This window comes from Peromyscus californicus, unplaced genomic scaffold (assembly GCF_007827085.1).
Source record: "Peromyscus californicus insignis strain IS unplaced genomic scaffold, ASM782708v3 Scaffold_12__1_contigs__length_115047231, whole genome shotgun sequence".
Classification (NCBI taxonomy): Eukaryota; Metazoa; Chordata; class Mammalia; order Rodentia; family Cricetidae; genus Peromyscus; species Peromyscus californicus.
The window spans coordinates 71,822,606-71,847,218 of NW_026294413.1; the positions used below are offsets into that span (position 1 = coordinate 71,822,606).

The following is a 24,613-nucleotide window of genomic DNA, read 5'->3' on the forward strand; positions in this document are numbered from 1 at the left end:
AGTAAGCTCCAGGAAAGCCAGGACTATATAGAGCAGCAGTTTTTAACTGTGAGTCATGACCCCTCCGAGGGGTCGAACGACCCTTTCACAGGGGTTGCCTAAGACCATTGGAAAACACAGATACTTATATTACAATGCATAACAGTAGCAAAATTACAGTTACAAAGTAACAATGAAAATAATATTATGGTTGGGGGGGTCAGTACAATGTGAGGAACTGTATTAAAGGATCACAGCATTAGGAAAGTTGAAAACCGCTGATATAGAGAGACCCTGTCTCAAATAAAAGAAAGAAAAAGAAGCTACACCATAATGTCTCACCACCGTGACTGACTAAACATGAGCCAAATAGCAAACAGACATGCTAACACGAGAGAAGGAACTCTCCCAAGGCCTCAGCCCTAGACAAAGGAACTGCAGACAACAAAGACTGCTGAGAATGGGGATGTCAGCCCTCCCTATCTAGCTGCAAGGTGACTGTTATCCAGTACCAAGTGGTGAGCCCTGAGAAGCACAGGAACAGCATGCGTGCGGGTAACAACAGTTAATGAAACATGAGGCCATGAATTTGAAAGAGAGTAAGGAAAGGAATCCAGCACAGGTGGAAGGAGGAAAGGAGAGGGGAAATGATGTGAATATATTATAATCTGAAACAAGTAATTTTTAAAAAAAGAACAAAAATTGCATGGGGGCTATTAGTTGAAGATAGGAAATCCTTCTAAGGAAAAGGTTTCACTGTATATCTGATTTCTATTCTTTGGTCAAACAGCCTTCCTTCTCATCATTGAACCATAGGATAACCATTAGCCAGTTTATTATAAGAACATTTCATATGATGTCGTGGGTGGGTGCTTGTCTTCATAGGAAGAAGGGTTGAAGTTAACATTCCAGAAGCACAGATTGATGGCTAATGGTGTAATGGGAGATGGACATCCACTGTTCCATAAGAAGAAGGGGAACAGGAAAAAGCTAGTAGAGGTAAGTGGTAGGGACTGATTACCTTATGATTAAATTACCTTGTGACTAGATAAGGTCTTTTTATCATCAGTAATTGATGGCATTTGGAACTGATGTAGCAAAAGATTTAAGTTTCTTAATGACTACCATTGGCCCTGATTCCCTTCCCTCCCCACTCCAAAGAAGTGTATGTGCTCATGGGGGTGGATTCTGGGTTTGCAGCTGGAGGTGGAATGCATGGAAGAGCCTAATCACCTTGATCCGGACCTGGAGACCCGGATCCCTGTCATCAATAAGGTGGATGGTACTTTGCTGGTGGGTGAGGAGGCCCCTCGCCGGGCGGAACTGGAGATGTGGTTACAGGGTCATCCAGAGTTTGCTGTTGATCCCCGATTTCTAGCGGTGAGTGGCAGTTCCATCCAGCTAGGTTTAAAGTTTCTTGGTATTTAGGTGTATGAGATCAAGAAAGCATGCCATATTTTATACCACTGTTTCTGCATCTGCAAAATAAAGAATGGTAACACCTAGTGTTATTTCCTAGAATCATTCTGAGATTCAAAACACTATAATATCCAGGGACTTCTTAAACTAAATGTTTAGAAAGTGTTACTGTCAAACTATGATATAGACCACCCACCCCTCAATTTGGGGGAATAGAACCCTCTAATGGCAGTTTTCCACTATGACTAATCTTGAGTTACAGACTACAGGTTGATTGTCAAACAAAAGACAGAGTTTCCTCTAAGCTAACCGATTCTTTTCTATTGCAGTATATGGAGGAACGTAGAAAACAGAAGTGGCAGAGATGTAAAAAAAGCAATAAGACAGAATTGAACTGTTTGGGAATGGAACCAGTACAGCCAGCCAACTCTAGAAATGGGAAAAAGGTGAGACTCCAGCACTTTCTCATGCTTTCTGACAGACTCTCAGAGGCTCGATGGTGACTCCTCCCACTGTATGTTTGGAGTAAAACTGCCTTGCGTTCCCCAGGGTGCTTTGATTGGTATTTCCAGCTGTAGTACTTTTGGTGTTAAAAGAAATATCAAGGCTTATCCTTCCCTTCTACATAACTAAGGAATTTTTTGCAAGTCCTTTATATCTTTAAAAGCTGAGTGTTTTAAGTCCAGAATAGTGGTGCATACCTTTAATCCCAGCATTTCCCCAGGTGAATCTCTGTGAGTTTCAGGCCAGTCTGATCTATACAGAGTTCCAGACTAGTCAGAGCCACATAGTGAGACCCTGTCTCAAAAAAAGTGTATGTTTTAGAGTAAATACTAAAGATTAAACCCAGTACCTTAAACTTGCTAGATAAAATACTTTATTGCTGAGTTACATCATCAGCTATATAATCTTCAAAGTTTTACAACTCCATATACTATAGGATTAATTGGCTGGAGTGAATGCTACTAAGAAAAATAGTTACAGGATTTCTTTTTTTTTTTTTGGTTTTTCAAGACAGGGTTTCTCTGTGTAGCTTTGCGCCTTTCCTGGAACTCGCTTTGGAGACCAGGCTGGCCTCGAACTCACAGAGATCCGCCTGGCTCTGCCTCCCGAGTGCTGGGATTAAAGGCGTGCGCCACCACCGCCCGGCAGGATTTCTTAACATACAGGAGATTCAGAACCATTAATAATATGTCAGTAACAGAAATAGCACAATAAACCACATTTTATAACTGCTTGTCTTCATGTATGTCTGTGTACCATGTGCATGCCTGCTGCCCTCAAAGGTCAGAAGGGCATCAGATTCCCTGGGACTAGAATTATATAGATCATTGTGAGCTATGTGGATGCTGAGAATCCAACCTCAGTCCTGGAAGAACAGCCAGTGCTCTTAACCACTGAGCCATCTCTCTAGCCCCCAAAACATATTTTTCAAATTAATACAAATTTTAGTCAACTAGACTATTTCATAACAAGCTTATAGACCATTTGGTAGATTAAGTGTGCATTGTTTTTTTCTACCAAAATATAACTCTGTAAATTCCTCTTTATCATACTTATGTTAATCTATATAGTTTATATATGTATATAATACATAGTATCTATTACTATGCATTGTGTGTGATTTTATGTTATATATTGTCATGTATAGTAATATATACTATATAGTAGTTTGTAATACATATATTATTACAGTAATTTTCAAATATAAAGGAATTAACTTTAACCATGTTCATTCAGTTTAACCTATCAACACTTTGGGCTGATGGTAAAAGTGCTTGCTGCTAAGCTAAGCCTGCCAACCTCTTCAATCCTCAGAGCACAGATAACAGTGGAAGGAGAGAACAATCCATAAAATTGTCCTCTGACCTCCATATGCATGCTCTGAGAAACTCTCATGCCCATATACATCATAAATGTATACAATAATAATTAACATCTAAAAGGTTGTAGGGTACCATAGGAAGTCATTTTATGATTAGTACAAAATTTTCTTTTTTTCTTTTCTTCCTTTTCTTTCTTTAGAAGTAGATCTTACTATGTTGTCCAGGCTCTCTCCAAACTCCTAGGCCACAGTAACCCTCCTCCCTCTAGCTCCCCAGTAGCTGGGACTATAGACCTATGCCTCCTTGCCAGGTATAATTCTTAGTTCCAAAGTTCTTATCTCTTAGGTAAAACTGCCAGTGATTCTAATGTTACATTATTACTGAGGCCTCTAAGAGTCTAGGCATTATTGTAATCATATTTTGAAAACCCATGCCATAAGTGTTAAATGTTTGCTTTTCTGGGTCAAAAGGTGTTTTCCATGTCAGCTGAACATTTAAAATTAAGCAGATATAAGATTTATTTTTTTTGTAGAGGTTTATTTGTGTATGCTTCTTGTTCTCTCCTTTGTTTTTGAGATAGAGTCTCACTCAGTAGCCCAAGCTGGCTTAGAAATAACTGTTTTCCAAGCCATCCTTGAACTCTTGGCAATTCTCCTGCCTTGCCCTCCAAAGGGCATGAGCCACCACACCCAAAGATAATATGTTTTTAATCAATGGGGGAAATTTTTATTAAATTTGATGAGAAGTTTCCCATAATCATCTTGGAATCTTAAACTGACCCTGCTCCTATGTGATAATAGAGGATAATTGTTAATGTCTATGTCGTTGTGCTGTGTTTCACATAAGATCATGTCAAGAAGCTGCTGTCAGTCTAACTCAAGTACATTTTTCTGTGCATGTACTGATTCATTCACTGTCTTACTCAGACCCCTTGTTGTTGGCTAAGGAAAAAACATTTGTGAAATGGTTCCCTGCGATAAAGGTATGATGTCATGTGAAGGGGGGAAAACCTGGATTCACATGGCTGTCAGTACCAAATTATTGATTTCACCTTCTATCAGAATGCTTCAGTCAGTTAAGTACAGCATTTCCTTCCCCCCATTACCACCAGTGAAACCAAATCTGACCATTGAGCAAGCATTTCTAAGCTAGCTAGGTTTCTGGGTGGAGTCCTATCTTCCTTACCCTCCTACCTCCATTTTTTTTTTCCAAGAGAGGGTTTCTCTGTGTAGACCTAGGTGTCCTGGAACTCACTCTGTAGACCAGGCTGGCTTTGAACTCACAGATCTGAGCCTCTGCCTACTAAGTGCTGGGATTAAAGGCATGCGCCACCACCACCTGGCTTAACCCCCACCTTTTTATTGTCTTGTGGCTTAACCCCCACCTTTTTATTGTCTTCTTTTGTTCCTACCTCACAGGGTCACTATGCTGAAACTGCATTCAACCGGGTTTTGCCAGGGCCTATTGCACCAGAGAACAGCAAGAAACGTGTCCGTAGGACAAGACCAGACCTTTCTAAGATGATGGCCCTAATGCAGGGTGGAAGCACTGGGTCGCTATCTCTGCATAACACCTTTCAGCACGGCAGTAGTAACCTACAGTCTGTGTCATCTCTGGGTCACAGCAGTGCCACGGCTGCATCTTTGCCTTTTATGCCGTTTGTGATGGGTGGTGCAGCAGCATCCCCTCATGTAGACTCCAACACCATGCTTCATCATCACCACCACCATCCCCACCCCCACCATCACCACCATCACCATCCAGGCTTGAGAACCACTGGCTACCCTTCTTCACCAGCTACTACCACCTCTGGTACTTCCTTGCGGTTACCAACACTGCAACATGAGGACGATGATGAAGAGGAGGAGGAAGAGGATGATTTATCTCAGGGCTACGATAGCTCAGAAAGGGACTTCTCACTCATCGATGATCCTATGATGCCAGCCAACTCAGACTCCAGTGACGATGCTGATGACTGAAGACCCCGCAGAGTCCCCATTGCTGGGTGGCTGCTGGATTCTCTTCCTCTGGCCCTTGGACTTTCGAAATGTGGGAGGGGCAGGGAACAATATGGGGAAACCCAAGACTTCAGGAGGTGAAAAGGAAAAGAAAAAAAAAAAAAAAAAACACTTGTACCCGATTGCTCCCGATTTTGAGAGGATTGGGTGGGCAGGGGAACTCCTAAAAATAATAAATGACCACTTCCTCATTTCTGGGGAAGCAAAGGAGCCTAGAGCAGCTGGTGTGCTCGCCCCTCCCCAGACACCTCCATTAACCACAGACTATGTAGCGCTGGCCCTAGCCTCTGGCAGAGCCTGTTCCTGGCCAAACTGTGGATGCAGCTGGAGGGTCAGGAACTGTTACCTTCCTTCCCCTTGGCATTAATAAATTTAAGTTAATCCTTTTCCATTCTTCCCATGTTCTGTTTGCTCAAACACAATATAAGTACTGATTTTAAGCATGTTGGATAATTTAAACATCACTCTCCTACAATTCAGTAGTTACCACGAATAGAAAAATCATTTGTACTCTGAAGGTATATTATAATCGTGGATTGTCCCGTTTGATAAAGCTAGGAAAATGATCCAAGGTAAAGAGGTAAATGTTTTGAGTTGGGCTCCACATTCACAAACGAGGATGAATTTCAAGAATCACCTTTTTTTTAGTTGGCTGGAACAACCATGCTTGGGGAAAGCCAAAGAATGGTGTTGCTTTTTTATGAAATACAGCAAAGGTACGGGCTGATAGAAAGAGTGCTGTCATAACTTGGGTCTCCAGGGCACTGGCAAAAACTAGAGTTCACCCCTCAAACCATTTCTTTCCTTCCATCCTACTACTCAATCTCTCTTTTTTTTCTTTTTTTTCTTTTTTTTTTTTTGAGACAGGTTTCTCTGTGTAGTTTTGGTGCCTTTCCTGGATCTCGCTCTGTAGACCAGGCTGGCCACTCAATCTCTTAAAAGGAGCCTGAATAGTTTTCCTACGCTGCCCTCCACGTAGCTTATTCGCGAAGGTGGGCTCCGTTTCTCTGGTTTGCAGTGTTTTGGGTTAGAGCGCCTTCCCTTGTCATTCACAGGCCGGCCCTAGGGCTCCCTGGCGCCGGGTCGCACGCGGGTCCCGCTCTTTCTGCTCCCCTCCCACCTCCTCCCGCCGCCTGGAGCGCAGAGAGCGCTGAAAGTGGGCGGGTCACGTGACGGCAGCCCCTGGCGGCGGCGGGGAGACGTCCCAGCCCCCCCCACTGCCCCGCCGCGAACCGACTCCGCACAGTGCGTTCTGTTGACTGCTCCACTTCGCCGACTTTCTCAGTTCCCCTTCCACCCCACCGAGCGAGGGACTTTTTTTTTTTTTTAAAGTCTTCGACGCTATTGGGACCCGGAAGCGGAAGGGAGTATCGTGCGGTCGGTACTTCCGGGTCACAGAGAGTGCGGGATTCCGGGCCGAGCGCGGGTGGCGGAGCTGGGACCTCGCGTGATTCTCGGAGCCCGACGGGAAGCGGCGTCCAGGGCTATGGCTGTGACTCTGGACAAAGACGCGTACTACCGGCGAGTTAAGAGACTGTACAGTAACTGGCGGGTAAGGAGCCCGGCGTCCCCGGGAGCCCCACATCCCATAATAGCCTGCTTCCCGGCGCCCTTTTCCCCTCGGCCAGGAATCTCCGGCTCCGCCGCGCTCCCGCCCGCCCCGGCAGCGTCCCGCTCGCCGCGCCGCGTCGCGCCTGCGGGGTCCGCACGCGCCTGGCCCGCCCCGCAGCCACACCGGCCCGCCCAGGTCCCGCCAGAATTACCGTCTGCGGGAAGGAGGGGCGCGAAGGATGTGCCTGGAGCTCTTGGCGCTCTCCGCTTGTGGGCCTCTGCTGGAGTTGAGAAATGGGTGCTCCCGCGCTCCGCGGCTTCGCGTTAGGCCCCGCGTGGGTAATAGACCCAGCGCTGGAAACCTGCGGGCTCTCATAATTATAAGAATAAAATTACTGGGATGCCTCAAACCTGGTTTCCCATGTCGGCAGCCTACCCGGGGCACGTGTTCAGGAAAGGGCTGGGGAAGTTCCTGGGCTTCATCAAAGATTGGGCAGTTTTCCTGTTTATCATCGCGCATAATTAAAAACTTCTTATTATCTTTTTGCTAGTAACTTGTTAACAAATGTTTGATTGATTGCCTGTTGTGATACTGTCTGAATGGTATAACATAGGTCTGGGCTCCGAACCTTGTGAGTGAGGGGAAAATACAACCGATAAAAAGAAACCCGAAAAGCTGAAAACTCTAGTTTGAGCTTTGTCGACTGTCTTACTGATTGATCCTCTGCAGTCTGAGCTCACGCCTGTAATCCCAGGATTTTGGAGGCTGAGGCAGGAAAATCACCAGTTTCAGGCCAGCCTGAGCTTCATAGTGAGTCTGTATCAGCTAGTCACTAAGTAATTAGATTGATCCTCTACTGAAGTTGGTTGTTACCTGCCTCTGATTTGAAAAATGTCTGTGTATCTTTTAAGCAAGATGCATTACATACTGAAAGTAAAATAGATTCCCTGTCACTTTACTAGAAGCCTTACTAGATAAATGGTCTCTATGGCAAAATAATATTTGATCAAAAAGAATTTGGGGTGCTGAGAATTGGTCCTACCACCTCGTGCTTTACAGCAAGCACTATTCAGCTATATCCCCTATCCAGAAAATATTTTCTCTGATATTTTCTAGTGGTCATTGCGCCCTGGTGTGCTACCCTGATAATCAGAAGTTCTTGTTTCCACCATCAACCCTGAGATAATATACTTTTTTAAGTTTGTTTTTTATGCGTTTGAGTGTTTTGCCTTCATGTATGTTTGTGTACCCCGTGCATGCATTGCCCGAAAAGGCCAGAAGAGGGCGTCGGATACCCTGGAACTGAAGTCAACAGAAGGTTATTTGCTGCTGCGTGGGTCCATGTAAACCCTGGTCCTCTAGAAGAGCAAGCAGTGCTCTTAACCACTGAGCATCTCTCCAGCCCTTGGTGGTGGTGGTGGGGACTATTGATGTTTTCTGTAGTCTCAGAGTTCATCAAGGTATTTCATTTTAAAGCTATTATAAAGAACATTTCTTAATTATAATTTTTGTAGCATGACCTAAATCAAGCACAGCATCTCACTTTTGAGTAGAAATGCCTAACACATTAAACCTTTGTCAGAAAGTCATTCTTTTTGGTGGTATCCTGGGGCTTTGTTGTAGGAAGCCCTCCCACTTCAAGCATGGTACATAAGTCTTTAAATGGTAAATTATTTGCATACAATTTATGCATCTGCTGATATAAGTCATCAGAATACCTACTACAATGTCAATGATATGAATATGGTTATTATCTTGAATAGTTTTAATGATGTTCAGAGTAGATGTGATCCTTTTTTTCCTCTCAAATATTTTCAATCTGAATTAAGTTGAATCTACAGGATACAGAAGGCTGATTCTGATGTCATTTTGGAGATCAGAAAATAGGCTCTGCCAGAGATTAGGGGTATAGTTCAGTGGCAGAGAATGCTTACCTAATGTGTGGGGTACTGGGTTGAACCCTCAACACCGTGAAGTTTTCTAAAAAAAGAAAGAAATCAAGCAGGAGACCTTCATAATGCCTAGACCTTACTATTATCATTTAAAAAAAAAGTGTATGGGTATGGATGACACTGCTTACATGTAGAGGTCAGAGGATAAACTTTGTCGAACTGTTTCTCTTTATCCGCCTTTATTTGGGTTCTGGAGATTGAACTGAGTTTGCCAGGCTTGCATAGCAAGCACCTTTATCTACTGAGCAATCTCACCAGCCCATTTTTCATGATTGTTAAAACATTTGAATCTAGTCCAGTCTTACCTTTTCTATTCTCAACATTAGAGCTGCTAAGAATAAAATGTGTTTACAATATCTGTCTTGTTTTTGCTTTAGGAAACCATAGGTGGTAATGATAGATCATGAAAGTGGGCTACAGGTTTGTCCAGTGGCTTTTCTGTTTACTGGGTACCTACTCAAAGATTTCAAGCCTATTCGTTGTTGTTATTGTTTTTAATCATTAACATGATTTATACTGCTTGGGACAGGGGCAGAAATCCTTCCTAGATTTGTGGCTGTTTTGAGGAGTAGGGGCACTGGTCAAGCATCTACTAATAACTGGAGAATTGTTTTATTAGAACATCCTGTGAGTTGACCTTGACTCCCCTCATCAGCCTTTTGTCCTGAAGAAGTACATGAAGTTCCAGACTTGTAGCTGTTTTCAAAAGAAACACTGATTCAATGCATTTGTTCATGTAGTCATTTGCCAGCTGTCATGCTTGGGGTAATGGTAGCTGTGACCCCAAAAAGAAAGGCTGCTGTAGTGAGAATGGGTCTGCCATCTTATCAGATCTTTTGTGCTTCCTACCTGTTGCTGAGATTCCATTATGGCTGTTTTTTCTTTTTCTGGATTTTCTCTGAGAGTAGTCAGCTATTTTCATGGTTTGAAAAGGTTATTTTGGGAGGGAGGGGGGGTGTAGAGAGTTCCTGTATTACTTCCAGCAAAGCACTGAGTTACTTTGATTTATCCCTCCCCCCCCCATTTGTTTTCTGTTAGGGTTCTATGGCCTGACAGGATAAGAAAACAATACACCATCCAGGTGGTAGCACATGCTTTTAACCCCAGCATGCAGAAGGCAGATGGGCAAATCTCTGTGAGTTCGAGGCCAGCCTGATCTACAAAGAGAGTTCCAAGACAGTCAGAGCTGATACACAGGAAAACCTCCTTGGGGCCAGGGGAGGGGCTCTCATGTACCTCCCCCTCCCGGAGTCCCGGAATGTGGGATTAAAGCACCACTCCTGGCACCAACAGGTTTCTTTATCAGTCTTTTATTCTAGAATTCTCAAAACTCTGTTTTACTCATTTACTTTTTTAAGCCTTGCTCCCTTTTCATGCTGTTTCCTCAGCACAGGTTGCTCTTTGGGCCTGTTGAATCGTATGGTGTTACAATGCTGGGTTACCTCTATTCTTTTTTTAGTCCTTGTTTTTGTATTTATGGGTGTTTTGCATGCACATGTGTCTGTCTGCATATGCCCACTGTGTGCATGCAGTGTCCATGGTGCCCAGAAAGAGGCACTAGATGTTCTGGAACTGGAGTTGCAGACAAATTGTAAGCTACCATGTGTGTCCTCTGCAAGAGCAACAAGTGCCCTTTTTGGCAGGAGGGGTAAGTAAAAGCTTATGATTTTATTGTCTTAATAACAAGATCAGCTGAGAACTGGACTGCTTGGCCCTTTTCTCTCCTTGTTTCCTCTCAATTCAAAATGTTTGCATGTCTTTCCAGCCAGCATTCCTTAGATCTGTACTTGGGCTCAGCACACTCAAATCTCAGCACAATCTTCCTTATAGTTTTAGCCTTTTTTGTGGAAAATAAGCTTAATCTGCCCGCTGTGGCCACTCCACTCCCTGTCATTATGCCACATGTAGCCCTGGGCATACAGAGAACCCTTGCCCTTCTTTCACTCTGTCACTTCGTGGGGCTGGTGCTTGCTCCATTTCTTGCAGCACGTCTAGCAGATCTTAGGAATGTTTGTCATGTTTTGTGAGTTGTATTGGCACAGAAAGTACAACAGCCACTAAGCCATCTCTCCAGCTCCCTGACCCCTGGGTTTGGTTTTTGTTTTGAGAACATTTTCTCCAAAAGTTTTTAAAGAAGGGTAAGTAGAATAAATTTCTCAAGTCTTTTATATTTTCAAAATGTTTTATTTTATGTGATAGATAGCTTTCTACCACTCTTAACAAAAACAAGCTAAGATAACTTTTTTTTGTTGTTTGTCTTTGGTTTTTTTTTCGAGACAGGGTTTCTCTGTGTAGTTTTAGTGCCTATCCTGGATCTCACTCTGTAGCCCAGGCTGGCCTCAAACTCACAGAGCTCCTCCTGGCTCTGCCTCCCGAGTGCTGGGATTAAAGGCATGTGCCACCACCGCCCGGCTCTGAGATAACTTCTAATGAGAAAAGCTCATGTTTTCAGAGGTCTAGTCCATTGTTAATGTGGTCTCATTCCTTTTGACATTATGACAACTGAGTGTACAACACATGACCAAAGAGGCCTTTCATCTCATAGCACCCTGAAAATGAAGAAAAGGGGGGATCGAGGTTATAGTATCTGCTTCAACGGCACCCCTTACCTAACCTCCTTCCACTAGACCCACCTCCCAAAGTGTATATGTGAGTGTCTACATGTGTATTGTGTACCACTTGCATGCCTGGTACTCACAGAAGACAGAAGAGAAAGTCAGATCTTCTGAAACTGGAGTACAAATGGTTATGAGCCATCAAATGGCTGCTGGGAATTGGACTGTGTTCTCTGGAAGAGCTGCCATTGCTCTTATTTGCTAAGCCATCTCTCCAGGCCACTTTGGATTAATGGCTCAGTGGGTTAGAGCATTCACTTTGCCAAGGTTAAGCTGGTTCCCCACCAATCCTAACTGAGAGCCCTATAGCTAGTCAGGGCCTGAAGAAAATGATCCAAAGTTCAAAAAACTGTTGAGGAAGCTGTGCAGAATGTTTCAGTGACCACTGAAGTGTGGATGTGGTGGTCTTATGTTGGAGAGATCATAGGCAAGCAAGACATTGTTAGCAATAACATTTGAAGTCCTTCCAGACTTTTAACATCTGATTAATATTTGATGTGTTATTTGAATATTCATAGATCTGTCCAGAGAAAAAGAATTTAATAGATAAAATGCCTAGGTTGAACAGGGTGTGGTGGGGTCATGCTTTAATCCCAGAATTTAGGAGAGGCAGATGCAGGCACATCTCCATGAGTTCCAGGCCAGCCAGGGCTGCATAGTGAACTTTCTCTCTCTTTTTTTTTTTAAGGTTGAAAATAATTTTCTGCTCAAGATTTTGGAGGTACCATTTTGTTATTCAGGCTTTCAGTATTCCTTTTGGAGAAAGCCTGGTAATCTGTTTTGAAATTTTGTAATAGTGTGTGTTTGAATGTTTGAATAGTGTTTTGTCCAGTAATTTTATACATTTGGGTTAAAACTGGCATTTTGTCTTTTATTTTTACTTATCTGTCTTCTACTTCCAGGAACTATATATTAACTTGATTTTTCCATCTTCAATGAGTTGCTTTTTGCTTATGCTATTTATTTCTAGCAGCTCTTGCCCTTATTCATAACTTGTGTTTACCACACCCTCCTGTACTTATAACAGCTTATCAGTCTTGGACTGCAATTTAGTGTTGTTCAAAGAGAATAGAGCTGAAAATCCTATCAGTCGCATTGTAGCTTTTGATGAGATGCAGCACACTGCTTACATGGTTTTACATGTTTGTGGTGATTAAAAAAAAATCTACTGGGCAGCAGTGGCACATGCCTTTCATCCCAGCTCTCGGGAGACAGAGGCAGGTGGATCTCTTGCGTTCAAGGCTAGCCTGGTCTACACAAACAGCCAGGGCTACACAGAGAAACCTTGCCTCAAAATACATAAATAAATAAATAAACAAACAAATAAATAAATCCTTATGTGCTACTAGTTCTGTGAAGTGTAGCGCATGCAATAGTGTTTAGTAGAAGACACTTGATGGTTGGTGATAATGTTACTGGTGATGATGTATTTGTTACACTATGTTTTTAGCATTGTTTTGGTGTTTGGGGTAGGGGCAGGGACTCCTGGAACTCACAGCCATCCTCCTGCCTCTGTCTCCCAGAATGATGGAGTTATATAAGCATGCACTACCCCACCCATGACAGCTCTCAACCAACTGCAAGTCAAATTCCAAGGGATCCATTGCCCTCTTCTTGACCTTTACGAGCACCAGACACAAGCGTTGTGTGCAAAAAGAAGCAAACAAAGCACCCATAGGTGTTTTTGTTGTTGTTTTTTTTAAGTCTTGGAGACATGGTATCCCACATTTGTGACCACAGGTCTTGGGAAGTGGAAACAACATTAGTTCAAAGTCATCTTTGATTACATAGGAAAGTTTGAGGCTGCCTTGAGCTGCATAAGATCCTGTCTAGGAGAGAAAAAGGAAAAAAAAAAAAAGCCTCTGTAAAACAGTGTGTTTGTGTGCCTTATTTTATTTGTGTGGGTGTTTTACCTGCATGTATGTCTGTGTACCATGTGCATACCTGGTGCCTCAGGAAACCAGAAAAGAACATTGGCTCCCCCAGAACTGGAGTTACAGATAGTTGTGGGTGTTTGGAATTGAACCTTGTCCTTGAAAAAGCAACTACCATTCCTAATCACTGAGCCTTCTCTCTGGCGCCACCACACTTCTTTTTGGTTTTTCGAGACAAGGTTTCTCTCTCTAGCCCTGGCTGTCCTGGAACTCACTCAGTAGACCAGGCTGGCCATGAACTCAGATCCACCTGCCTCTGTCTCCCAAGTGCTGGGATTAAAGACATGCACCACCACTGCCTGGTACTGCCACACTACTTAATCGTAGCAAGAGTCTATGTTCAGTGTTTGACTTGTACCATCTCTGTACTAACTAGCTTTGGGAGAACATACTGTGATGTTCATAAACAGTGATATCACCTAGTGCTCGTCTCTCATCAGTTGTACCTCTACTTGATTTCTTCCTCTTATGGAGTCTTTTAATGAAAGAGTTTCAGGTTTGTCTTGTGTGCTTCCTGTATGCATACCTATATGGTATCTCACAAGTTTGGGAGATCTAAGGAACCAAAATGAAAGTCAAGCACATTCGTGCATACCTATAATCCAGCACTTGGGAAGCTGAGTATGAGGGTCTCGTGCCACATAGGCTACATAACGAGACCTTATTTCAAAGAAAAAAATAAATAAATAGGAGTCTGTCTCTTCACATTAACAAGAAGTTGTTAAGGCACTGAAAGCTGTGTGAAAGGGACCTCTCTGCAGAGTGGATTGGCTGTGTTTATTCCATAGAGAACCACCAGATGTCAGTATTTAAGTGTTTTGTTTGCTTTTTTCCAGATCAGTAAGGTTCAAAGTTGAGCATTTCTTATTTTGGCTCATCTTTTTTTTTTTTGTTTTGTTTTTTGTTTTTTTTTGTTTTTTTTTTGAGACAGGGTTTCTCTGTGTAGCTTTGCGCCTTTTCCTGGATCTTGCTCTGTAGCCCAGGCTGGCCTTGAACTCACAAAGATCCACCTGCCTCTGCCTCCCGAGTGCTGGGATTAAAGGCGTGCGCCACCACCACCCGGCTATTTTGGCTCATCTTGTTACTTGTTTACAAGTATTGTTATATAGAATGCAGAATTTTTATTTAACTTTCTGATAATTTAGAACATCTCTTCTACTGGGTCTAGTATCTGAGTTGAGCACTTTCACGTACACTTAATGCTTCAGTAGGTGGTTTCTAATGAAAATTAAATTATTTTACAAAGGGATTAGATCAGGGCTCCTGAGAATTGGAGATGTGTCTGAACCCTGTCAGCCCTGCTCTTATCTACAGACCCCAACGCCCGTCTGTCATACTTAGTGTCTCCTGAGATTCTGTGAGACCTCTTACCAATTTCTTCCCATTGGAGTGCTTGCTCGTCATTCACTACAGGTGTACCTAAGCTCTATGCACTCTTACTACTGCTCTTCTGAAAAACTATTGAACTCTTTGCATTGTTTAAATGATGCTGTGCATCAGTATAAACAGAAAAGCATGTCACTTGTCGAAAATAGAAGTAACGTAAGTGCCACTGTTTTAACAAATTGTTGCAAATGTTAGGGACCAGCGCAAACATGTACATTCTTAGTCTGACCAAGATTAAAAGAAAACTGAAAACTATGTAACTTTTACTCTGGGTTTGAATATTTGAAGTAATACCATTTTCTTTTGAGCTGCACAGGTTTTCAGAACCAGGTTCACTGTATTTTTGCTGGTTATGTATGATGACTAATCTTGATAGCAGTAACATTACCTTTCTGCTTTGCACTGAGAGTTTTAGTTAAGAGCCATTTTAGTCTTTCAGAGACATAGATACTGATATAATGATTCCTGTGAGCTAAACAGTATTACAAGCACATTAACTTTTGTAACTCTCAGGACAACACTGCAGAAGATAAGGATTGTTTAGCTTGTTTCAGGAAGTTTAGGTCAAAACTAAGTGGGGTTGTGGTTTAAAACCCAACAGTCTGATCTTAGGAGTATTTGTTCAGTACACATACTGTTTCTCTAAAGGTAGAATATACACCAGCAACTTAATACCCATTACTTGGAATTGCTGAAAGAAATTATTCAGGCTGCTGAGGTAGAAGGAGCATAAATTTAAGACCAATTTTAGTTACATAGTGAAATCTTGTCTTGAAATAAAATAAATCAGCAATACTAATATCCTATCTGATAAAGCTTGTCAGAGACTCTTAAGTCTTCTGGTTAAAAACCAGAAACTTCCCAATAAAGATTTCCAAATAAGTTTTTAATAAAACTTAGTATGTGTGCTTTTATTAGATTTTAACAGTTTACTAGTCATCAGGAAAATGCACATTGAAGCCCTGTTCCAGTTAGGATGCAATTATCAAAAATGCAGCATACCAGCAACAATGGGAGGAACAGGAGTCTCAGATACCATTGGTGGGACTAAATTAATGTGGCCATTATGCAGAATGGTGCCGAAGATCTGCCACATGATACTGCTATCCCTCCTCTCGATGTGTCTAAAGGAAAGTAAAGCCATGTATCAGGAAGACACCTGCACTCATGTTTGCTGCAGTACTGCTCACAACAGCCGGATATGCAGTCAGCCTACTTGTCTATCCAAGGGTGAATGCATAAGAACAGTACGGTACATAAACAAATGGAATGTTACTCAAGACAGAGAATAAGCTAGGTATGGCCCCACACACCGTAACAGTTGCCAGAGGCAGGAAGATAGTAAGTTCAAGTCTAGCTTGAGCTACACAGCATGAGTGTGTCTTTAAAAGAAAATCGAGGGCTAGAGAGATGGCTTGGTGATTAAGATTGCTTGCTGCTATTTCAGAGAATTTGAGTTTGCTTTCCAGCACCCAAATCAGACAGCTTACAACTACCTGTAACTAACTCCGGGAGATCTAAATGTTTTAAAAGAAAATAATTAAATTCTGCCACAGAATTATTTGATTTAACATTATGGTAAATGAAATAAGCCATACACAGATAACATACATACTACATATCCTCTCATACGGAGGCTTAAAGGTCCACCTGAATGATGAATAGTGGTAACTTTTGGTTCAGAAAGGCAGAGGGATAAGGACAAAGGGAGGGTGGATAACAGGTACCAAAACACAGGAGGAATATGGTCTGGTGCCCTACAGTACGGTGGGACGTTAGTCAGAATACCGGTTCATATTTTAGGAAGATAAAGGAGAAGAGGTTGAAAGCTCTTTGGGGAAGCCATCATTGTCATTCTTTTGTTACTGTGGAGCTTTCTAAGAGTGGATAGTAGTCAGAAGACTCGTGCATCTCAATGTCAAACTACAAAGCTATACAGTTCGATGTGATGCTGGACAAGAGAGCACAATTCAGTGAGCAACTGAACACACAGACATGTGCCGAGAGTTCAGTCGGGGGTGGAAAGATGGCTCCATGATTTAGAGAACTGGCTTCTCTGGCAGAAGACCTGCATTCAGTTCCTAACAACATGGCAGCTCACAACAGCCTGCAACTCCAGTTTAGGGGACCTGATAACCTTCTTTTCCTGCCTTCCGTGGGCACCTGGTCACACCTGGTTCATGTACATAAATTCATTCAGTCATACAAACATTCATAAATCTTTTTAAAAACATTTCAGAGTAAATCACGTCTAAATGTAAAAACCAAAATTAAATGGGAAAAGTTTGAAATTTACTTTTATTTTTATGTGGGGGCAAGGGTGGTGTGCATGTGTGGAGGTCAAAGGACAATTTGTGAGTACTGGGTACACACATTGTACACACACGTGCATGCAAGCAAAACACTAATATACACAAATCTAAAAATCAAATATAATTCAGTAACATTATAAATTGTGTAACAGCCGTGTGGCGGTTGCACATGCCTTTAATCACAGCACTCGGGAGGCAGAGCCAGGCAGATATCTGTGAGTTCGAGGCCAGCCTGGTCTTCGGAGCAAGATCCAGGACAGGCACCAAAACTACACAGAGAAACCTTGTCTCGAAAAACCAAAAACAATAAATAAATTGTGTAACAATCTAAATAGGCCTTTCACCCAAAAAAGGTACAGTTACAAGATACATGTCATTAACTACCGGGGAAAATCAAATCAACAACAGTAAGATACTAATTTATACTTAACAAAAAGATAATGTGGGCCACAGAGAAGGCTCAGTAAAGGTGCTCACCACCAAGCCTAACAACCTGAGTTCCATCCTTAGAGCCTATGCACTAGAAGGAGAGAACCCTTATACAGTCTAGTAAAAAACATAAAATAATACAGTTACTAGAAAGCCGTCTGGTAGTTCCTTGGAGAGTTAGAGGTGGAGTTACCATATGACCAAGCAATTCCTCTCCTAAACATTTACTCAAGATAGCTGTATGCAAACAAAACCTTGTACATAAGTGGTTGTGGTAACATTATTTATACTAGCTCAAAAGTGGAAACAGTATGCAGAATGGCTCATCAGGTAAAGGTACTCAGTCTGGAGTTCTGAGTTCAGTTCCTGAATCGAATAGTGGACCACTCCTAAAAGTTGTCCTAGTTCACATGCATCCCATATGCACTCCAGCCCACACTTGTCACACACCCAGTGACTAAAAAAATTAAATCAGGAATTACCAAAATGTTAAAGCAACTAACTGCTGGTTGGTTTAATAAACTGAAGTATATCCACATAATGAAATAATTTGGCTCTATTCATTAAGTGTTTTCTGTGCAAGCCTGAGACCTAAGTTCAGATCCTTAGCACCCAGGTAAAAGCCAGTGCATCAGTGTGTCTCTGTATCCCAGTGCTGAGAACAGAGAGTTTAGAAAGATAGCCAGCCTGGCTGAATCAGTGAGCTCCAGGTTCAGAGAGACCATAGCTCTCTGGGCACACGAGGGAGGGAGAAGTAGAAGGATATCTGTAAGTTTGAGACCAGCCTAGTGCACAAACTTGCAGGCCGTCTTTAAAATAGACTAAGGTTGAAAGCAGTTCAGGAAGACACTCAACACCTCAACCTCTGGCTTCCACGTGTGCCCATACACAGTGAAATACTGATAATATTAAAACAGATGAACCGTGAAAGCATGTTAAGTGAAAAAAATCACACACAAACACTACATACTAATGATAGTACTATATGAAATGTCCAGAGAAGGCAAATCATTAGAAACAGATTAGTAATTTCCAGAAGTTGGAGAGGAAGCAAAGAGAAGTGAAAATGATTGCTAATGAGTAAAATCTCTTTTGGAGGAGATGAAGGTGTTCTGAAGTTTGATAGTGGTGATGTTTCCATATCTGAGTATGTGCTGAAAAAGGGTGGCTTTTATTTTGTGTGAATGTATTTCAAAGCTAAGTTTTTAAAGAGGTAACTTAATAGTTGTTAGCAAGCAAGCATGCATGTCAAATTTCTGGCTGTTAGGAAAAATTGTACGTTAGGCAGTACAATAGTGAAATCTGTATTTCTGTTACTGGTATGTAAAAAATAATAAGGTTCTGGGAAGATGTACTTTTCCTGCAGGCATGAGGACCTGACTTCAAATCCTCAGCACCCACATAAAAAGGTCATCATAGACACACATGCCTTTAACTTTAGCATTGGGGCACAGAGATAGATCGATGCCAACAGCTCAACACATGGCCAGCCTAGTTAAATTGCAAATTTCTGGTTTAGTGAGAGACCCTGTTTCAAAACAATAAGACAAATGGATAGAAGACACCCCATATCCTGCTCTAGTCTTCAGGAACACATACACAAAGAAAGTAATTAAATTATCCTCTCTTTTCAGAAAGGAGAAGATGAGTATGCCAGTATTGATGCCATTGTTGTATCTGTGGGTGTTGATGAAGAAATTGTGTATGCCAAGTCAACTGCCTTACAGGTAAGAGGCTTACAGCGTTTAGTTCCTGGGTCTAGTATGTAGCTCAGTATTAAAAGATGTGCTTAATATTTGGGAAGCTCTGTACTTGATCTCCAGCATTATCAGTCCCATCACCTGTGTTGAGGTTCTCAGTGGTACTAACTTATACATCAGAGTCGATGTAGAATGTCTTCATCATCACATAAATTTCATTGACTTTAGCACTGAGTAGAATCTAAGGAAAAAAGGAGTATGTGAATCAAATGTATTTAATTGCATGTAACAGTTTCCTGCTATTCCATTTTGGTCATGATATGAAGTAGCTGCTAGAACTTTGGTCATTCTTTCTTTACTCTGAGCAGAAATACAGAGAAAGGAAAACTAACAACCTTCCTGTTTTAAAATGGCTTACTTGGAGTCTGACATGACATGTGTACTTATTTCTTATTCACCAAGATATAATCTAGTAGCCAGCCATACTTACTGGCAGAAAGGGTCAGAAGTAGAGTCTTGCTGTGCATTCTGCCTTGACTTTAAATGAATGAAGAAAGACATGAATAGTTGTAGTCAGCTGCAGTCTCCAAGAAGATAAAATGCTCACTTTACTGGATGTGTGCCTGCCTCTTATGCTATGTGTTTGTGTTCTGAGCAGTGACAGGTAGCTCCCATAGCATAAGCTCTCTGGAGCTTAGCATTCATAAGGCTCTAGACACCCTTCATTGCCAGGGAAAAGTAAATGAAACACAAATTGTCCAAATGATTTGATATTTTTTACAGTAATTTTTTTTGTTTTGTTTTGGGTTCTTTGTTTGTTTGTTTGTTTATTTCAGAGAGACAAGGTTTTTCGGTATAGCCCTGGCTATCCTGAATCTCGCTCTGTAGACCAGACTGGGCTTGAACTCACAGATAACTGCCTGCCTCTGCCTCTCGATGATTTGATGTTTTTAACTATGAAATATTTTAAGCACATAAAAGCAGATGGAATCATATGTCTCGCGCACGCGAGCGTACACACACACACACACACACACACACACACACACACCCATCTAACCGTTCAGCACCTATTATTCAACCCCTGATCCAGATATTTGTATCCACATCAAAGCTGCTCCATCCCAGATTTTAAAGTTAACGTGGATATCTTATTTTATCAATAATATGTTTATCTATAATACTTTTGTTACTTTTGTTTTTCCCATAGACATGGCTCTTTGGTTATGAACTAACTGATACAATCATGGTCTTCTGTGATGACAAAATCATCTTCATGGCCAGCAAAAAAAAGGTGGAGTTTTTGAAACAGATTGCCAATACTAAAGGAAATGAGAATGCTAATGGAGCCCCTGCCATAACACTGCTCATCAGAGAGAAGGTTAGCACCAATAAATGTTGTTACAAATGTGGGATAGAGTGTTAAGCGTTGAACACAAACAAGTGCGTTGGGGACTTTTAAAAAGCATGAAAGAAGGCCAGACATGGTGGAACACACCTCTAGTCCCAACACTTGGGAGACAGAGACAGGCAAAACAAACAAAAGATGAGAAAAGCTGTAGCGCTAATCACAGAGCTGTGCCTTCAGTTGGGTAAGAAGAAAAGAGCTCTGGAACTGCTAGCTTGGCAGCAGTGGAATGAGCTGTGGAGTCTAGTGAGCAATGCTAACTTGATTGACCATTTTTTGAGGATGCTGTTTGTTTCCATGGCAATAACTAATTAGAGCTCATAACCTAAAAATCCTTAAGAAAGCTTAGATGTACTCATTTCTCAGAATTTTCTGAGTATTTGAGTTTTCAGTCTTTTTCTAAAGCAAGAGAATAGTCTTGTCAAAATACCCAAAGAAAATGTCTGTCAGCATTGGCTATGTGAAAATCTGCTCTGAAGAAATAGGTGTGGCTCAGAAAACATCCTTTCCACGGTTTAGATTATTACTCTCTGCGTGTTGCTAGGTAGAAAATAGAAGTCTAATTCTTTAATTAACATTTCCTTTCCTGTGGCATTGATAGAATGAAAGTAATAAAAGCAGCTTTGACAAAATGATTGAAGCCATTAAAGAAAGCAAGAATGGCAAGAAAATTGGAGTGTTCAGCAAAGACAAGTTCCCTGGAGAGTTCATGAAGAGCTGGAGTGACTGTCTCAACAAGGAGGGCTTTGACAAAGTAAGGGTTCTTCGGGAGTAGCACATTGAAAGGGAGACAGGAGGTGGAATGGGCTTCCCTCACTGCTGAGGGTTTCCATTTGGGAAAGCCCATGTTCATTCACATTTCTGTTTTCCATGTCCTTTGGCTAAGTACTATTCCAGTTTAATTTTCATTCAGAAAATAAGGCATTCAGAAGCAGTGCAGCCACATTAGGTAACTCATATTAGATAGTTGAGAAAAATTTCTTATCCAGAAACGGTTTTGGGGTCATCTTTTCCCTGCCTTCCTGCCTTTCTTCCTTCGGCATTTACAATCACCTTTAGAAGGATAAATTTATGTTTTAAGTGGTACATTAGGTAAATGTCTCATAGAATATACGTGTGTTCTAAGAGGGATTTGTTAAGTGTTTAGTCATTTCTGGAAGAGACTGAGCATTCTGAATAGATGGCATTGCTGCAGTTGTGTTGAGCAGCCAGGTTTGCATTAGAGCTTCATACTTTGCCTGCAGGTAGATATCAGTGCCGTTGTGGCGTACACCATTGCTGTGAAGGAGGATGGTGAGCTCACCTTGATGAAGAAAGCAGCCAGCATCACCTCTGAGGTCTTCAACAAATTCTTCAAGGAAAGGGTCATGGAAATAGTGGATGCAGATGAGGTAATGAAAATTGTATTGATGAAGCAGTACCAAGTCACTGCTCAGCTTGTAGCACATTTTCAGTTTTTGTTTTGTTTTTTACTTCTTTTGAAGTTAGTAAGTATGCTATCTCTCCTTCAAAGAAAGTAAACATGTACTGTGGTTTATTGAAGCTGTTATTTTGCTGGAGAAACTTAGAAAGCTATGAATTCCATGTAAGCTCCACATTTCTTCTTCTTTTTTTTTTTTTGGTTTTTCAAGACAGGGTTTCTCTGTGAAACAGTCCTGACTGTCCTGGAACTCACTCTGTAGACCAGGCTGGCCTCAAACTCACAGAGATCCACCTGCCTCTGCCTCTGCCTTCTGAGTGCTGGGATTAAAGGCATGCGCCACCACTGCCCATGCCTTCAGATAACACATTAAAAATCATGCACTTCTGAAGCATGCTACCCTCCAGTGAGTGTTACTGTATTTCTGCATACTTTAGAAAGTTCGACATAGCAAATTGGCGGAGTCTGTGGAAAAGGCCATCGAAGAGAAAAAGTACCTAGCCGGGGCAGACCCTTCTACTGTGGAAATGTGTTACCCTCCTATCATTCAGAGTGGTGGCAACTATAATCTCAAATTCAGTGTAGTGAGGTAAGTATGGAAACTTCATAATATAATGACCAGAGCATTGTAACCTGTTGTTTACTTTTCCAAAAAGTCAAAAGAGACAGAATAACTAATCTGCTTTACATTTAATCTTACCATGTATATGTGTATTTCATTACTTCTTACAGTAGCATTTGATAATAAACATTTTTTGTCCTAATTATTAAATATGCTAGAAAAGGGGGCTGGAGAGATAGTTCAGTAGTTAAGAGCACGTATTGCTGCTCTGTCTTGAGGACAGAGTTGAAATACCACCACCCACATCAGACAGCTCACAAACACCTCTATCAGCTCCAAAGCTCAGGGGCCTCCTTCCTCCTGGCCTCCTTGACACATACATATAACTAAAATGTTTTTAAATGCTAGAAAAGTCAAATGTGGCATAAGCCTTTAATCCTAGCCCTTGAGAGGCAGAGGCAAATAGATCTCTTGAGTTCAAGGCCAGCCAGAGTTACAGAGAGAGAGACGCTGGTGGGTGGTGCTAGAAAATGCAAAATAAACGGAAAGAAATTAAAAGGTTAGGTATACCATTGAGTAATTCTTTTTTAATATTTTTGTTTTTGTTTTTTTTCAAAACAAGGTTTCTCTGTGTAGCTTTGAAGCCTGTCCTGAACTCACTCTGTAGACCAGGCTGGCCTCAAATTCACAGAGATCCACCTGCCTCTGCCTCCCAAGTGCTGGTATTAAAGGCATGTGCCACCACTGCCCAGCGCTTTTTTAAGACATACTATAAGAGCCAATAAGGGTCTGGCTGGGACTGTAACTCAGCAATAGAACACTGGCTTAGGGATGTCCAAAGGCCTGAAATTTGAGTCCCAACACCACCAAACACAAACATACACAGAGACAAAAATTATAACTCAACAGTTCGTGGAGGACCAGAATGTAAGTAACTTCCTAACGCCCATAAATTGTACTGTCTTCCCATTTTTATAATGCGGTTATCATCTCTCTCTGAATTTTTATCCTAAAAGTTTTGCTCACTTATCTTTAAGTGGTGTGTTTAGGAGTGGGGGGAGTTTACATCTTTATTCCTTTGGAATTTGGGGTGTATCAAGGACAAGCAGTGATTGTGGATGTCATGTGCCAGTGATACTTTGCTGGATTTGGTGATAAAATGCTTTCTTTCTTTGGTCTCTAGTGATAAAAATCATATGCATTTTGGGGCCATTACGTGTGCCATGGGCATTCGCTTCAAATCTTACTGCTCCAATCTTGTTCGCACCTTGATGGTTGACCCTACTCAGGAAGTTCAAGAAAATTACAACTTTTTACTCCAGCTTCAAGAGGAGTTGCTAAAGGAGTTAAGACATGGTAAGATTCCAAAGAAAAGAAGGTTTGGGTCCTGATACTGGTGTGTCATGGTCCCCCTGGGTTAGTGATTCTGAGAGATGATTTTCAGGGCTGACGATGTAGCTTGGGGATCAAGAGCACTTGCCTAGCACTTGCAGGGCCTGGATTTCATTCCTAGTACCGCCTAAGAGACCAGCTGTAGTCCCCAGTACCACAGAAGAAACAAATGGTTGGTTATGTGCTTTCTTTTTTAAAAAAATTCACATTCCTAATTTCCTTCATGGCAGATACTCCTCTTTTCACACTTTGAGAAACGCTACTTTAAGGGATGTTTAGGTAAAAGCAGCTTAATTACATGATGTCATTTTGTGGTTGTCGTCCTCTGAAAAATACTTGATGTCTCTTTTCTATCTTACTAGGTGTGAAGATATGTGATGTGTATAACTCTGTCATGGATGTGGTTAAGAAACAGAAGCCAGAACTGCTGAACAAAATTACGAAAAACCTAGGGTGTGTTGCAGTGTGTTGTGTCTGTTGACTCAGTTTCATGACTAGCATGCAGTCTGTATTATTTTACTGGTTTCGCCAATATTTGGGAGTGTTTCATTTTTTTTGTTGTTGTTTTGAGATGAGGTTTCCTGCAATAACTCAGGCTGACCTCCCAACTCCCTGTGTAGCCCACACTGACCTTGAATTTCAGACCCTCCTGCCAGCCTGAGTTACACAAAACTTCTCATGTACTGGGATTGCAGGCATGTGCCATCAC

General features: G+C 41.7%; 2 protein-coding genes across 7 annotated transcripts in view; both read left to right on the forward strand.

Moving 5' to 3' along the window:
- Chd8 (chromodomain helicase DNA binding protein 8) overlaps positions 1-5,628 on the forward strand; it is a 71,557-nt gene extending 65,929 nt beyond the window's left edge. For all 6 annotated transcript variants that reach the window (XM_052733290.1, XM_052733295.1, XM_052733296.1 and 3 more), the window contains 4 exons: positions 865-978; positions 1,180-1,359; positions 1,728-1,844; positions 4,643-5,628. In XM_052733290.1, the coding sequence (XP_052589250.1) occupies positions 865-978; positions 1,180-1,359; positions 1,728-1,844; positions 4,643-5,203 (972 nt within the window). In that variant the 3' untranslated portion in view covers positions 5,204-5,628. The remainder of the gene's footprint in view (positions 1-864; positions 979-1,179; positions 1,360-1,727; positions 1,845-4,642) is intronic.
- Positions 5,629-6,617: 989 nt separating this feature from the next.
- Supt16h (SPT16 homolog, facilitates chromatin remodeling subunit) overlaps positions 6,618-24,613 on the forward strand; it is a 37,511-nt gene continuing 19,515 nt past the window's right edge. The window contains exons 1-8 of the mRNA XM_052733298.1: positions 6,618-6,794; positions 19,057-19,149; positions 20,333-20,503; positions 21,132-21,284; positions 21,775-21,921; positions 22,388-22,539; positions 23,696-23,868; positions 24,267-24,357. Of these exons, the coding sequence (XP_052589258.1) occupies positions 6,729-6,794; positions 19,057-19,149; positions 20,333-20,503; positions 21,132-21,284; positions 21,775-21,921; positions 22,388-22,539; positions 23,696-23,868; positions 24,267-24,357 (1,046 nt within the window). The 5' untranslated portion in view covers positions 6,618-6,728. The remainder of the gene's footprint in view (positions 6,795-19,056; positions 19,150-20,332; positions 20,504-21,131; positions 21,285-21,774; positions 21,922-22,387; positions 22,540-23,695; positions 23,869-24,266; positions 24,358-24,613) is intronic.